General features: G+C 34.6%; 1 protein-coding gene across 1 annotated transcript in view; it reads left to right on the forward strand.

The window, feature by feature from the left end:
* Positions 1–16,065, forward strand: part of LOC142334454 (zinc transporter ZIP1-like) — a 37,913-nt gene that overhangs the window by 10,022 nt on the left and 11,826 nt on the right. Inside the window, exons 2-3 of the mRNA XM_075382479.1 lie at positions 2,338–2,716; positions 13,546–13,707. Of these exons, the coding sequence (XP_075238594.1) occupies positions 2,338–2,716; positions 13,546–13,707 (541 nt within the window). The remainder of the gene's footprint in view (positions 1–2,337; positions 2,717–13,545; positions 13,708–16,065) is intronic.

The raw sequence follows: 16,065 nt of genomic DNA on the forward strand, positions 1-16,065 counted from the left end.
ATTACGTATTTGTTTCTGTGTACATAGAAATTTAAATTAAGCACCGTTGGACTATAGTGTTTTTAAGCGGACATTTTATTAAGTTATTATCTAATAATACTAAAAAATATTATCTGTATTGACATTTTATTATTTATTCGGTTAAACCGAATACGGTTTTTAAGTAAAACGTGCTTAAAAATCGTGCACCATATTCTTGAATGCGATAAAGTGTAGAATTATATTATTATTCTGCTTCCAGCTATTCTATTTGATTCATTTTTTTCGGTTCTTTTATTTTGAAAAAAATAAAAGAACCGAAAAAAAATAAATTAAAAAAACTTTTTACTATGAAAAAAATTTTCTGGATCAGAACCCCCACTAATTTTAGCTACGAATTGCCACTGTTTATAAAATAGTATTGTAAAATTTCATATAATTTTGTAAATTCCGATTCTTTTATTAGCAAATTTCTACTCATTAGTTTTGTAACGTATTACTGTATGTTTGTTACTAACATTGTACGTGTGTCGTGAGGCATTTTTTAATTTTACTGAAATACATTTATTTTCGTTTTTTTATGAACTCTTACACCAGTTTAACGTCAGAATTATATAACTAGTTTGTATGATAAACCCTTTTTAATTTTCTAATTATCCGAATTTCTGAATATCAGTATCCGGTCTTGAAAAGGTCAATTCGGATAATCGGCGTTCCACTGTATTTAAATTTATATGAAAGTACTGAGTGTATAAAAAAGAATGATCCGAATTTAAACAGATATATTTCATAATAAAAATATATTAACGATTATAAGACAGATTACATACTTTTCTGAAATGTTTAACCGATTTATAACTTATTTTTACATTTTCCACTTACCGACAATCTTTAATAGAGTGTTCGAGCGATTTCGAATTAGTAATTCATCCTCAGGAACATTGATGTATTATAAAACATCAATATTCCTGAGGTTGTATTACTAATCCGAAAGTCGCGCTTTCGGATCATCAATATTGATGTTTTATAATACATCAATGAGGATGAATTACTAATTCGAAATCGCTCGAACACTCTATTAAAGATTGTTGGTAACTGGAAACTATTATATAAATAAATTATGTATTAATACCCACGGGCCATCATTAATAAAATTAATTTAAACGATTTATAACTGTTCAATATACCCTCCACCAGCTGCAAAGATAACATCAAGACGATAGCTGAATTCTTCCGTTACGGGTTGCAGACAGTCCTGTGTTACAGAATTTAATGCAGCTGCCATCTTGGTTTTCAGCTCATCCAAATCAGTAGGTAATGGTGGAACGTAAACCCTTTGTTTCGCATATCTCTACACGAAAATGTCACGAGGTAATGTGTGCGGATCTCGGGAGCCGAGAGTGTGGTGCAAAGTCTTAGGCTTCCGTACGCCCTATCCAACGTCGAGGCAATATTTCTGTGAGAAACCGACGAACTCGGTTACGCTGATGTCTAGGGACCCCATTACTGAAAAAAATAATTTTTCAGTATTTTCATTTAGTTGTGGAAAAAATAATTCCTGCAGTACATCGCGATAAGAATGGTTTGTAACTTGTTTCCTTCAAAAAAGAAAGGGCCATACATTTTTTAAGGACTTTTGCTAAATTAGGCACAATAATAAATAAGGCACAAAACGCCTTCTCTTGCATAGATACCATGTTGTTTACAACTGAGATTAGCGTATTTTTGAGTGCTAGTACCGCCAATACAAGCGATTCCCTCCGGAAAGGGGAGCGCATTGCATCTTCCAAACACTAGGGCCCCCGAAAGGCGTATTCCTGCTAGGTCGGAAGGCTCTAGCACCGAAAGGACTTCAGGGGAATCAGGTCGGGAGAACGAAGCTCATACGCGGCTAGTCTTCCAAGGTCAGTCCCAAGGTCAGATCAAACAATTTCTCTCCGGTCTAATGGCTCGGAACGCAACAAATAATTCCGTTCATAAATAAAACAAAATAAATATAATTGCCATTAAATAAATAATTATACGCCCGATAAAAAAATTAAATATATAATTATCCGCCGATTATTGGCTGTCAGCAGCAAGGGACTTTTCTCCAGATTCTGCGATTAGTAGGAGATACAAATTCTCCCGCTATCCTTGGTTCCGTTCCATTCCGAGTGCCGGTATTGTAGTCTGGTGGCCGGTATTTGAAAATCTAGAACGTCCACCTTCAAACGTTGAAAATTTCATTCACCGACTATGCTATATTATACTATACTGGGTACGGTTTTGAAATAGGATCATTCTTTTTGATACACTCGTTATACCAAATAATCATTTTTACTGTTAAAAAACTAACAAATTTAAATCGTTTTGCAGGTCGATGTCTTTGTATCACTGTGCCTTTGCTTTGGCGGTGGTGTATTGTTGGCGACATGTTTTGTTCATTTGATACCAGAAGTAAGATCAGCATTATCGACGTTTCTACCAGGACATAAGTTTCCACTAGCAGAATTGTTAGTATGCGCTGGATTTTTTCTTGTTCATCTATTTGATGAAATAATAGTAGCGTTTACTAGTTTAACAAATAAATCATCATTTACCAATCGTGTATCGCCTATTAAACGACCTCAACCATCTTCAGGTGAAAACGAATCGAATACTACCGACGTACCGATTGAAGAAGAACGACAAGTGCGGAGTTTATTAGTGGTTTTGGCATTGTCTTTTCATTCCTTTATAGAAGGTCTTGCTATCGGTGAGTTAAATATTATGCTTAACCGTGACTTAAATGTGAATGAATTTTACATGTTTTTTAGCGTAGAAATATTTCAACTATCGAATCATCTACAGTATTAATACAGACATTAAAAAGGATTTACAACAAAGCTTTCCATGGTTTTTAGAGAATAGCAATTAAGTAATGAAGTTAATAACTTTTCCCAAAGTGTAGGTGCAACGGAATGGTTTATAATTCGGTCGGACACTTCCAAACTCAACACAATTCTTGGGTTTCGAAACCCTGAGCCTGTTCTTGAGTCATTCAAGTAATTTTTGGAGAAAAAGAATTCTGGCATCATATAATAAAAGCAAAATTATCGACCAGTAATGAGCTGATCCCTTCCTGGGGGAAGAATCTCACAATCTACCGAAGGATTTTGATCAGGGTAAACCCCCATTTTGGAGGGTACCTTGAAGATTTCCTTTGAATTTTTGTACCCCTTTTATTCATATTTGTCTTTTACCCCCATTTTGGGTTCGGGAATATGGATCAACTCCCGGTAAAATTCATGGATATAATAGGCTTAATTTATACATTCATCAGTCATCCTGACCCGAGTAGGGGAAGACATCCGCCTTGTAAATATCCCGGTCGCTATATCACCCACCCTTCCTTCCTTTTTTTTATTTTTCCTGTTTAGCCTCCGGGAATCTCCTCAGGTATTACTTTAAAGGATGAATGAGGATGATATGTATGAGTGCAAATAAAGTGTAGTCTTGTACAGTCTCAGGTCGATCATTTCTGAGATACTGATTAATTGAAACTCAACCACCAAAGAGCACCGGTATTCACGTTCTAGTATTCTAATCTGTATAAAAGTAACTGCCTCTACTAGGATTTGAACGTTGGAGCTCTCGACCTCGAAATCAGCTGATGTGCGAAGACGCGTTCACCACTAGAACAACCCGGTAGGTTCCACCCTTCCTTCCTTCTTTCTTTTTCCTGTTTAGCCTCCGATAATTACCGTTCAGATAATACTTCAGAGGATGAATTAGGATGATATGTATGAGTGTAAATGAAGTGTAGTCTTGTACAGTCTCAGTTTGATCATTCCTGAGATGTGTGGTTAATTGAAACCCAACCACCAAAGAACACCGGTATTCACGATGTAGTATTCAAATCCGTGCAAAAATCACTGAATTTACTAGAACTTGAACGCTGGAACTCTCGACTTCCAAATCAGCTGATTTGGGAAGACGCGTTCACCACTAGACCAACCCGGTTGGTTCACCCTTCCTTCCTAGCCCTGATGGACTTTACGGATGGGCTAAAAGACGGAGGTCATCTTTTAGACTCTCTAAATCTGATTACGAATCGCAGTCATCAGTTGGGCCTTTGTCTGGATGCCACCGATACAAATGTCTCAGCTGTGTGTTCCATCAGTGTGTTTACTCAACTCTACTTCCATCTTCGTATTAGGTTTCTTTCAATCTCGTTCACCTACTTTAGTTTGTAGCCATCAACTATCTAACCAATCGCCGAGTAACCGATTGCTAAAGCGCGATCCCCGCGCCTATCTCTAATACCGAAGGACACAAAACAACCATTTCTATATTTACCATAATTTCAAACTAGACTGTACTATCAAACATTTATTCTTTTGAGTCTAGAAACAATTCTTAGTCTTAGAAACTACTAAATTCTATTGTCGTACTTCTTAAACAAATGTTGACCGCAACAATGACAATTTTGTCCTAAGATACCCGAATCCATTTCTTAATTTATCAAAGCGAATAAAAAATCAATGAAATTCTAACAAAAAGCATATACTAACGCTCTCGGATATGGTCTGCTTTCAGAAGATATATGTCTTCATCCTTCCGCATCGCAGCTCCATCACAGAGTTCCTAACACAATTTACCTCCATCCCAAAAAACGAATAGCTCAACTAAACGAAGCCCGATGCCAAAACGCCTATCTTGGCGAGGAAGCGCCCAAGCGAGCCTCTAGCCATCCGGGTTGCTATTCTATCTGTTTGAGCATAAAACCTCTTCATTGCTAAAAACCTAAGGAAGCCAGCAACTACGTTCGAGTTCCTTTGGGTTTTCCAATTGTCTTAAAAATCTAAATCAGAATTAATTATTGCATGTTCTCTGATTATTCTAGTACGTTCAGGCTTTTACTTTGGACAGACATATACGAGGTGCGACAATAAAAGTAATGAGACCTATGTTTCTTTGCAAGATGTGGCAACCCTGCAGCTTGCGTAGGCACACCATCTTTGACCTTGGTCTATAAGCTACTTCTAGTCCAAGCGGCACATTGATGCAACTGCTCAGTCGTGAGTTGTGCTGTAATAAGTGAACACGTGTTTGTGTCTCTTGTCACAGAAATGAAACCGCAAAATATTGCGCAACGGTATGCCATTTCTTTTTGCGTTAAATCAGGTGAAAACGCGACGAAAACTTATGGTAAATTTCAGAAGGCTTTTGGAGAGGAGGTTATGTCAAGAACTCAAGTTTTTCGGTGACATAAAGTTTTTAGTGAAGGCAGAACGAATGTTGAAGATGATGACCGCAGTGGACGACCATCAACCTCACGGACAGATGTCAACTTGACCAGGGTGCGTGAAATCGTACGATCTGATCGAAGATTATCCGTGAAAATGATCGCAGAAGAACTCAACATCAATCGAGAAACGGTTCGTCTAATATTAACTGAAGATCTTAGTAAGATCTGTACGAGAAAGATATGTGCAAAAATGGTCCCCAAAAATCTCACACAAGAACAGCGAGAAACACGGAAAAATGTGGCAGGCGGTCTGTTAGAGCAAACGGAAATCAATCCAGATTTGTTGAGCCGTGTTATCACTGGTGATGAAGGTTGGTTTTTTCAATACGATCCAGAGACAAAACGCCAAAGTTCACAATGGTGCTCAAAGGGATCACCCAGACCAAAAAAAGCTCGCATGTCAAAGTCAAAAGTGAAATGCATGCTTGTATGCTTCTTCGATTCTAAGGGAATTGTTCATAAAGAGTGGGTGCCTCCTGGACAAACAGTTAACCAATATTTCTACAAAGAAATTTTAGAAAGACTTCGTAAACGAGTTCTACGTGTCCGTGCCAACATTGCTGATAATTGGATTCTGCATCACGATAGTGCGCCATCCCATACTGCTCTGTCAGTACAGCAATTTTTAACCTCAAAACAAATTTCAGTACTACCACAGCCACCTTATTCACCAGATATCGCTCCATGCGAATTTTTTCTATTTCCAAGAGTCAAAATGGCGGTCAAGGGACACCATTTTCAAACAACACAAGATGTCCAAAAAGCTGTGACGAAGGTCTTGGAGGATATTAAAGAAGATGAGTTCCAGAAATGTTACCATCAATGTCAGAAGCGCTGGAATAAGTGTGTGCAATCAGAGAGGAACTACTTTGAGGGAGACAACACTAAACATGACTAAAACGGTAAGCAACATTTTTTTCACATCAGTCTCATTACTTTATTGTCGCACCTCGTAGGTCATTGTGTACATTGTCAACTCGGATTATTGGAAATGTGAAAAATAAAGTAATTAAAGCTAATAATATTAAGAAAAGCTAATTTAATTGATGTATGATATTAATAACTTTAGATTAAGTTATATTTTTAATGTATTTGATAATAGGAGCCCATACTAGATTACACCAATAAAATCCCAAACTAAGCAGTATTTCAGTTTTTTTTTTTTAAATAGTCTTCTATATTTATTTTTTTTTTGAAAGAACATTGTTCTTGTCAGAAATAAAATTCGATTCGGGTAGCTGTTCTACGTTGCGTAGTACGTTTTTCAAAAACATGAGCGAGTCACTTGTCGGTTACCTTCGTCTTCAACCCCACTATCTGAGTCGCTTGTTGCCTGGTGTTCCACAGTTCTTATTATCTCGCCAGTAATCTTTTCTTTATCCTCAAATGGAATTAAACCATCATTGATTTCTTTTTTTGTCGAGTTTCTGCAACTAGTGTTTTTTGCACTAAAGCGATGACGTCGTAATCTGTAAAACTCCTTTCACTTTTCTATCTGTCTCTTCAGAAGAAATATTGCTTTTTTATGATTTGTTTAAGATTTCTATTGTAATTTAACACCAAGTATCCACTATCCAATAAACGGTATCTTTTACGTTAATTTTTTCTTCAAAATCTGTTCAATTTGCGCTAAGTTTTAATCTCTTCTCCCAGAATATTTGTAAGCATCTTTCATTTATGGATGTTCTTAAGCGCGCAATGATCCTTTTTTCCACACCCTGAATAAGAATACTACTGATATTAGATGGCAAAAATATAGCTTTAATGTGAGCACTGCAAAGTGCTTCCCCGTCCGGATATAATGAACGGTTATCATTTAATTTTAAGAACTACTGAGAAAGTTTTCTTTCATTTAGAAACTTTTTAACATCGACAAATTTGTAGAAAAACCAGGTCTTAAAAATATTCTGATCTATCCAAGCACATTCCGAGTGGAACAAAAAACCGGCATTCCTCGAAAAGCAATGTTTTGAAAGCTTTTTAGATTTCTTTTTATGACAAGCCGATAGTAGTGAAGATTATTACCCTCTTGGATTTGGCGTTGAAAATACAGCGTCGTGTTTTCTATAATATTAGTCGAGAAATCTGTCAGTCTTTTTCAAGAACGGAGTAAAATCATTAATATAATTTCTTGCTCGTTTTTTTTTTCAAACAATTTTCTTTATACACATCACTAGCATTTCTAAATATTGCTTCTTCGGACTTCACAATTTTAATTTTAAATATTGTATGCGACTCCAGTCTTCTACAGTTACATAACTTATTACGAAAAGGCTTCAGCAGTAGCTTCAAGTGTTTCGCTTCTATGTGTTTGACTGCGTCTAATTTTTTAATTCCTTGTACGAAGTAAAGGAAGTATTGTGATCGCGAAAAATTTCGGCTTTCAGATTTCAACGGAAATATTTAAAGCACTTCCGCTTATCCATTCGCTCTGAAATTTTGCATACAGGTTTGCTCCTAATGACAACACATTTTAGCAACATTTTCAAGTCGCTAAGATGCCCAAGTTGTTAAGTGAAAAAAAAAATGCCCCTTGAACTTATGCAACCTCGTTTACATGCATATTTTTTTCTTAGTGAAAGATAACCTAGTCTATTTCAGTAAATTTGGATCTAAAATTCGCGACCGAAGTTTTGGAAAATTTAGTACTTTTTAACCGGATCCGAATTTTCGGACGAAAATCGCAAATATCTTGAAAACGGTCGGTTCTAGCGTTCTGTTTTTCGCCCAAGGTTCTGTTTTTCGCCCAAGGAGTTTGAAAAACTCCTTGGGCGAGAACTACATTCTCTCCCAGTGGTATCCGATGGATGCTAATATTTTCAAATGCCTCCAGGGTGCCTTTCGGAAATGGGGAGGGAGTACGATGGGGTGCCACCGTAACATCTCGGCAACCGCTCGTCCGATTTTCACGATTCAAACGGCATATGTATCAGCACGTCGAGCGTTAAATGTTTAACGCATCAGGTACACTCTTGATTGACCGGATCTTGGTTATCTGGAAATTAAATCGTTTAGCCCTATGTTTTGATTGCACTCACCCACCTTAAAACGTACCGAATCGATCTTTCGCTAAATACGCTCAAACCTGTGTACTAGCGCACAAATATAAAAATATAAACTATTTAAAAAAAAACTTTAAAAACCACTCTTGCATTAAAAAGTAGAAAAAAATGTAAGAAAACTTTTGAAACACCACTCTTAAATTAAACGCACTAAACGGTAAAAAAATAATTTTAAGACGGTACCTCAGAATGAATTTCACAAATTTTGATGGTGATATGTAAGACTATGTGAAAGTTATAGCTTCAAATTAAAAATTTGATGTTTTTGCCACCTTTTTCATATGCGTGATGAATGGCCTAAAGAGTGGGGTGCGTGCATCCCACTCTTTAGGCTATACCTCCCAGAACAAAGGGCGAAGAGCGTAGCATAAACAGTAGACATCAATCTGTTCGTGTTTGGCTTGGATATCTTATACAGTTATAAAACTATAAATAAATACATTTAGGGCTAATCCCTAATCAGTAACAGCCAATTAGTCTGCATAATATTGCATAACGTAGCTATTTAAGTATCTAATAAAGAAAGAAATTATTTTAATAATATATAAACTCAGGATTAAATAAGTAACTAATAAATATAAGACGTGAATTTTTTAATCGATTGGAATACGCAATAGTCGTAACTTATACATACTGTCTTTAATCGTGTAGTATTGTAAACCCGTGCTCGTTAGGCAGCAAGATATACAGCTTACTGTTCATCAGAGATAGTGCCAATTCGGCTTGGACAAACCGTATGTATGTATCTCGCATAACTAAAAAACCGATTAGCCGTAGGATGTTGAAATTTTGGATTTAGGAGTGTTGTAACATCTAGTTGTGCACCTTCCCTTTTGATTGCAATCGACTTGACCAAAAATGTCCAGAAATACCCTAAATCCAAAACATTTGGATTTTGGACTTTTTTTTAACTGTAATAATAAGCCCTCATTGAGAGCTTTTCAACATTTAGTGGTACTTATTTTCATTGGTTCCAGAGTTAGAGCCAAATAAAGTTTTTATTAATGAAATACTTTGGTCTTACAAGAGCACATCGGTTCGAATTCGACTTCATTTCCTTTTTTTTAACTGTTTTTTAATTTAAATATATTGATTTATTAATAATTATTAACCTGTGACTGTAAAAAAATATTACAATAAATAATAATAATAAAAATAATTTAAAAAATCAGAGGTTTAGTAAAATAAAATTTTATATACTTTTAAAAATGTGTATATATAATTTAATAGGCATACAAGGAAGTGATGTGGTGTCCACATCAATTATTATTGGCAACGGAGTATGTTCTCTCTTTAAACCCATTTTACAAGAAATTATTGAATTTAAATTCATTAATATTCTAAGAGAAAGGTACTATAATACGCTTACAAAATAAAGCGAATATAAAACAGAACGAACTTTGAAATTATGTCGGCAAAACTAAATACAGTTTAGCACTCTTATGATAAAAACCGATCTTGCATCATTACTCGTGTCGTGACAGGTTGACATAGTAACAAAAATTCTTACAAATTCCATCAGGTGAGTGTTTACAAAACGTTTTGGTTGACACATTTATTGTAATGTATGAATAAACACCGAGGTAAACACTATTTAACAACAGAATAGCCTTGAAATAGAATTTAATTTTATTAAAGTCCATACAACAGAAAGACTAGCAGGAATCATAATTCAGGGCGACAGTAAGACTAAAATATATGTATTTTGTATTCTGAAAAAGATAATTTGTAGTAGTGTACATTTGTAATTTTTTAAAAAATTCTACTCTGATTATTGCGGATTAACGAAGTTCGGATTATTCTGATTATACTATACTGCTTTCCCCGTGATAAACCGTTATATCCGTTTTTAATTATTTTATTGTAAAGGTTTACAATTTAATGCAACAGACGGCGCTGTTAGTTTAATTTCCAAATTTTTTGAAAACGTTTTTTTCGCATAATACATAATACATATATATTTGATAATCTTTTTACGACTATTGAGGGATAGTGAATATTTTGTATTCGACCAAGATTTTGTCATTAGTGTCACCCGTGTTTAAAGCGCTAAATAAAATGCCGCGGTGTAAATAAAATTAATAAAAAAAAAATTATTTAACGTTACAATAGCTTCGTTTTGAACACTTAGTATTAAGTTGCTTCTATAAATAATACCTAAAAGTTTTCACGATAGTAAAACTTTATTAGCGTGATAACAGAAATAATAAAGTCAGCGAAATTACTTTCGATGTAACTTACTTTAATTTTGTTGTTGATATATGGATTTATAGTTCGCCTTATACGAAACAATTTATTAAATTATGTCTTGTAATCTTAAATAAAATAATAAATAACTAAAACAACTTTAAACGTAAGTATGATCGCAATAATCCGGGATTCGGTAATTCGATTTTCCCCCCTCAATAATCCGAACCGAATTTCTATAAAAAATTACAAATGTCAACTACTAAAAAATTATCTTTTTAATATCATATGTATTTGATAGTTCTATTATCGAACTGGATTTTGATTTTCCAATCTTTTTGCTGTATAGATCTAACTAAAATTGAATTTTATTGCAAGACAATTGACAGAATATCCCGTTGTTAAATAGAGTTTATCGCGGAGTTTGTCCATAAGTAACAGAAAATAAGACGACCGAAACCTTTTGTAAACATCGGCTGAGCCGATGGAATTTCCAAGAAAATCTGTTTCTTGGACAGCCTGTCATCTTCGTCCGTGTATCCTATCCGTGAAATACAAGTAATGATCCTCGATTATTCTTTATCTTAACACTGCTGTACTATATGTCGTTTCTTGAACGCAGTTTAACGTAGATTCAGTTTTAAACTTACTTTCTTTGTCGAGCGTTGTTTTATATCGTATTGCACTTATTTTATGAGTGAATTAAAATTTTTAATTTTTTTATGTCTTCGTTGCAATTGAATGTAAAATGAGTTCAAAGAGAAAACGTGTTTCGTTCACGCCATTAAGTTAACCGTTCACACAGTTTTAAATCGCCCACATTTAGTATCTTCATCATAAAGATACTTTTCTTTGAATGTCGGCTACAGCCTTTTCTTTTACTTTTTTCCTGTTTAGCCTCCGGTAATTGCTGTTCCGATATCAGAGGATGAATTAGGATGGTATGTATGAGTGTAAATGAAGTGTAGTCTTGTACAGTCTCAGTTCGACCATTCCTGAGATGTGTGGTTAATTGAAACCCAACCACCAAAGAACACCGGTATCCACGATTTAGTATTCAGCCCTAACGGGAAGTTAGGTAACGCTTAGTAATTGAAGCCCTAACGGAAAGTTCGTTTTACATTAAAACCGATCCTGTTGTACACCATTTTTTAACCGAATCATGGATGCTACTCTACTGCTGAAATACCGTCAGTCGGAGAGTTTCCGTAAATGTTTGAGGCGTTTCTTGAAATGACCCTTTACTCGACCGAATATTTTAGAAAAATACAACTGCAAAAAACGAAACTATACTTTCACTGAAGCGTGAACAGTTTACGACTGACCAGTACCGGCTTGCATATAAGCACAGTGGAGCTGCAGCACCCCTATTTCCACTTCATGTTATCGATAACATTTAATATAATGAGTCCTTTTTTCTTTAATTTTTTCTTTATACTTGTACAATATATAATCCTTAAGCTTAATGTTAGTAGCTATTAAAGAGATACAAAAATCTTTGTAATCTTTGAAGCGCTGGAACTGTGCGCTTCACAGTTCCAGCGGCGTGGTGTTTGGCTGTTGTGCGCATTCGCACATAAGAAGCTGCACGCGAAGGAGGGAGAGAGAGAGAGAGAGTGAGAGAGAGAAAGCATTGTCGCTCCTGCAGTACCGACCCTGGCGTGGTGGTGGAAGGTAGTTTTTTTTTACTCTGTATGTGTATGGAACGTTTCTTGTTCGTTCCCTATTTTAGTACTCGGTGGAAGGAATATGAGAGCGGTTTGATTGTTTTTTCAGTAGCGACCAGAAGATGGCGGAAAGCAACGACTCTTTGATTACCAAATCTGTTCGAAAACACGCTGGAAGGGCGAAAGAGAAGATAATTAGTAAAAACTAATTACGTATTTGTTTCTGTGCACGTAGAAATTTAAATTAAGCACTATTAGACTATAGTGTTTTTAAGCAGACATTTTATTAAGTTATTATCTAATAATACTAAAAAATATTATCTGTATTGACATTTTATTATTTATTCGGTTAAATTGAATACCGTTTTTAAGCACAATTTGCTTAAAAACCGTGTATCGTATTCTTGAATGTGATAAAGTGTAGAATTAGATTATTATCCTGCTTCCAGCTATTCTATTTGATTCATTTTTTTCGGTTCCTTTATTTTGCAGAAAACTTTAACCACGGCCTTGAAAAGGTCCAGAAAAAGATTTTCTAGAGCAGCACTCCCACTAATTTTAGCTACGAGCTAAAACTGACAAGAGCTGAGAATAATAACATACGCAATCGTTACTGACGCTAGTAGAAGCAACGATAAAGCTGACGTTCAAACGAGTGCAGTTCGAGCCGTCTCGATACGGTTTTAAGTCGGTCACCTGGTATTTGTGAATTATAATTCGCGTAAAGGTTTTGAGTCAAACGACGTAGGGGATGGAGGTAATTTATGTAAAATACTAATCGTGTAATTAGAGTTAATAGATTATTTAATTTCCTTCAAAGCAGTAGCCTATCCAAGGCATTCCCCTTTTATATATATTCTTGAATAATTCTAATTTATCGCATAGTATTTAGGAAATATTGGCCTCTACCGAGAAATATTTTATTCTGGAAATAAAGTGATATTTTATGGTTTTTCGGTAAACATAGCTGTTTTCGGTTTAATTTACAATTTTAATATTTACTACGGTAATAAAAATTGTATAAATATATTCTTTTAAATTGATAATCTGAAATACCATTTTTCTTACTAGATATAGTTTTAAAATATTTTATGTCGTAGTTTAAATAGCGTGTAAATTACAATTTAATATTTTAATTTTTTTTTGTCTGAGAACTAATCCATCACAAAAGCCTACAAACAAGTTTATACGTGGAGCGCGAAGATGAAAATTTGCAGCATATGAAAAATGTCATGCCTGATCGGATTTCGAACCCGGAGCCTTCGGATGAAAGGCGGAGACGCTACGGTTCGCCACGGAAATTGGCATTTTTATATATTTCACTTAGCGATTAAATTTAATAGTATTATTTCTATTATTATCTTATGTATTTTTTCAGGTTTAGAAGAAAGTTCGACTGATGTATGGTTTCTTTTCTTAGCGGTTGCACTGCACGAAGGTGTTATATTGTTTAGCGTCGGTCTTGATTTGGTGACGTCGAACGTTCCTTTAGCGCAAACGATAATTTACATCAGTGTTCTTGCATTAGTATCTCCAGCAGGTTATGTATTTTCATTTTTTATTTTCTTTCGACGGCTATATATATATATATATATAAATAGCTGTCGAAAGTCATTTTGTCTTCAGTCATTTGACTGGTTTGATGCAGCTCTCCAAGATTCCCTATCTGGTATTAAGTCGTTTCATTTCGGTATAGCCCCTACATCCTACATCCCTAACAATTTGTTTTACATATTCCAAACGTGGCCTGCCTACACAATTGTTTCCTTCTACCTGTCCTTCCAATATTAAAGCGACTATTCCATGATGCCTTAATATGTGGCCCATAAGTCTGTCTCTTCGTTTAGCTGTATTTTCCAAATGCTTCTTTCTTCATCTATTTGCCGCAACACCTCTTCATTTGTCTCTTTATCCACCCATCTGTTTTTTAACATTCTCCTATAGCACCACATTTCAAAGCTTCTAATCTTTTCTTCTCAGATACTCCGATCGTCCAAGTTTCACTTCCATATAAAGCGACACTCCAAACATATACTTTCAAAAATCTTTTCCTGACATTTAAATTAATTTTTGATGTAAACAGATTATATTTCTGATTGAAAGCTCGTTTCGCCTGTGCTATTTGGCATTTTATATCGCTCCTGCTTCGTCCATCTTTAGTAATTCTACTTCCCAAATAACAAAATTCTTCTACCTCCATAATCTTGTCTCCTCCTATTTTCACATTCAGTGGTCCATCTTTGTTATTTCTAATACGTTTCATTACTTTTGTTTTGTACTTGTTTATTTTCATGCAATAGTTCTTGCGTAGGACTTCATCCATGTCATTCATTGTTTCTTCTAAATCCTTTTTACTCAGCTAGAATTACTATATCATCAGCAAATCGTAGCATCTTTATTTTTTCACCTTGTACTGTTACTCCGAATCTAAATTGTTCTTTAACATCATTAACTAGTTAATGATGTAGTTCTATGTAAAGATGCTAGTTCTATGTAAAGATTAAAAAGTAACGGGGATAGCGAACATCCTTGTCGGACTCCCTTCTTATTACAGCTTCTTTCTTATGTTCTTCAATTATTACTGTTGCTGTTTGGTTCCTGTAAATGTTAGCAATTGTTCTTCTATCTCTGTATTTGAACCCTAATTTTTTAAAAATGCTGAATATTTTATTCCAGTCTACGATATCGAATGCCTTTTCTAGGTCTATAAATGCCAAGTATGTTGGTTTGTTTTTCTTTAATCTTCCTTCAACTATTAATCTGAGGCCTAAAATTGCTTCGCTTGTCCCTATACTTTTCCTGAAAACAAATTGGTCTTCTCCTAACACTTCTTCCACTCTCCTCTCAATTCTTCTGTATAGAATTCTAGTTAAGATTTTTGATGCATGACTAGTTAAACTAATTGTTCTGTATCTACAGAACAATTAGTTTATAAATAGTATATATGTATATATATAGTGTTTATGAAATGATGGGCTAGCTATACTTTCTCGGATTGTGCTAGTAAAACTAAACAAAAAATATCCTTAGGAAAAATGGCTATTTCTCCTTCGTTCTTCCCTTGTCCGCCATTTTGTTATTTTTATATAAAAATTTTATCTCAAGTTCGGATAGATAAATCACATTAATTAATATTCGGTAAGCGCCTCGGTAACAAAGTTTTAAAATTAGAAAATATTCAGGACTTAAATACCTTTGTAAATTACAAAATGGCGGCCATGTTTATCTTTCAATCCGTTGTATCTCCATAAATATTAGTTTTCTCAAAATTTATGTTATTTGATAAAATAGGACGCCTTTTATCTTCAACAAAATTACATTTTTTTTTTAAATCGGTTAATAAATAACCGAGTTATGGCAGAAAATTGATGTAATTTTGTGTAATAATTATTAGGTCTATAATGTGAAAAGATTACTACTTAATTTGAACTAATTTACAATACTAGAATTAACAATAAATAAAAACAATTAATGTTACTGATAAACAAAAAAACAAAAAAAAATTAATATTTCTTTAAGTGTGATACTATTTCTTGAATTGCTTTTTGGCGTACATTACAGTTCTGTAAATACAATTAATTTTTTCCCTTTTTCCCCTTAGTCAAGGGGTTTCCCCTTTTTCTCCTTTTCCCCCTAAATACAATTAATTTTTTTCCCTTAGTTTTAAATAAATTACGCTTCAAAAAAAATTAAGGGAAAATACAGTTTAAATCTGTAAAATTTATCATTTTGCATGGCCTTACCTGTGTTAGAATGATTTCGCGATATTTTTATTTTATAAAGAGCCTCAGGTACATCACAAATTAATGTCAAACAGTAATCGGTTAGCATGTTAGTATTCCATTTCCCTTTACAGCGGCTTTCCATCACCGCAATGTCTTGGGTGGAAACGTTCACC

The sequence above is a fragment of the Lycorma delicatula genome, chromosome 1 (assembly GCF_047948215.1).
Source record: "Lycorma delicatula isolate Av1 chromosome 1, ASM4794821v1, whole genome shotgun sequence".
NCBI lineage: Eukaryota > Metazoa > Arthropoda > Insecta > Hemiptera > Fulgoridae > Lycorma > Lycorma delicatula.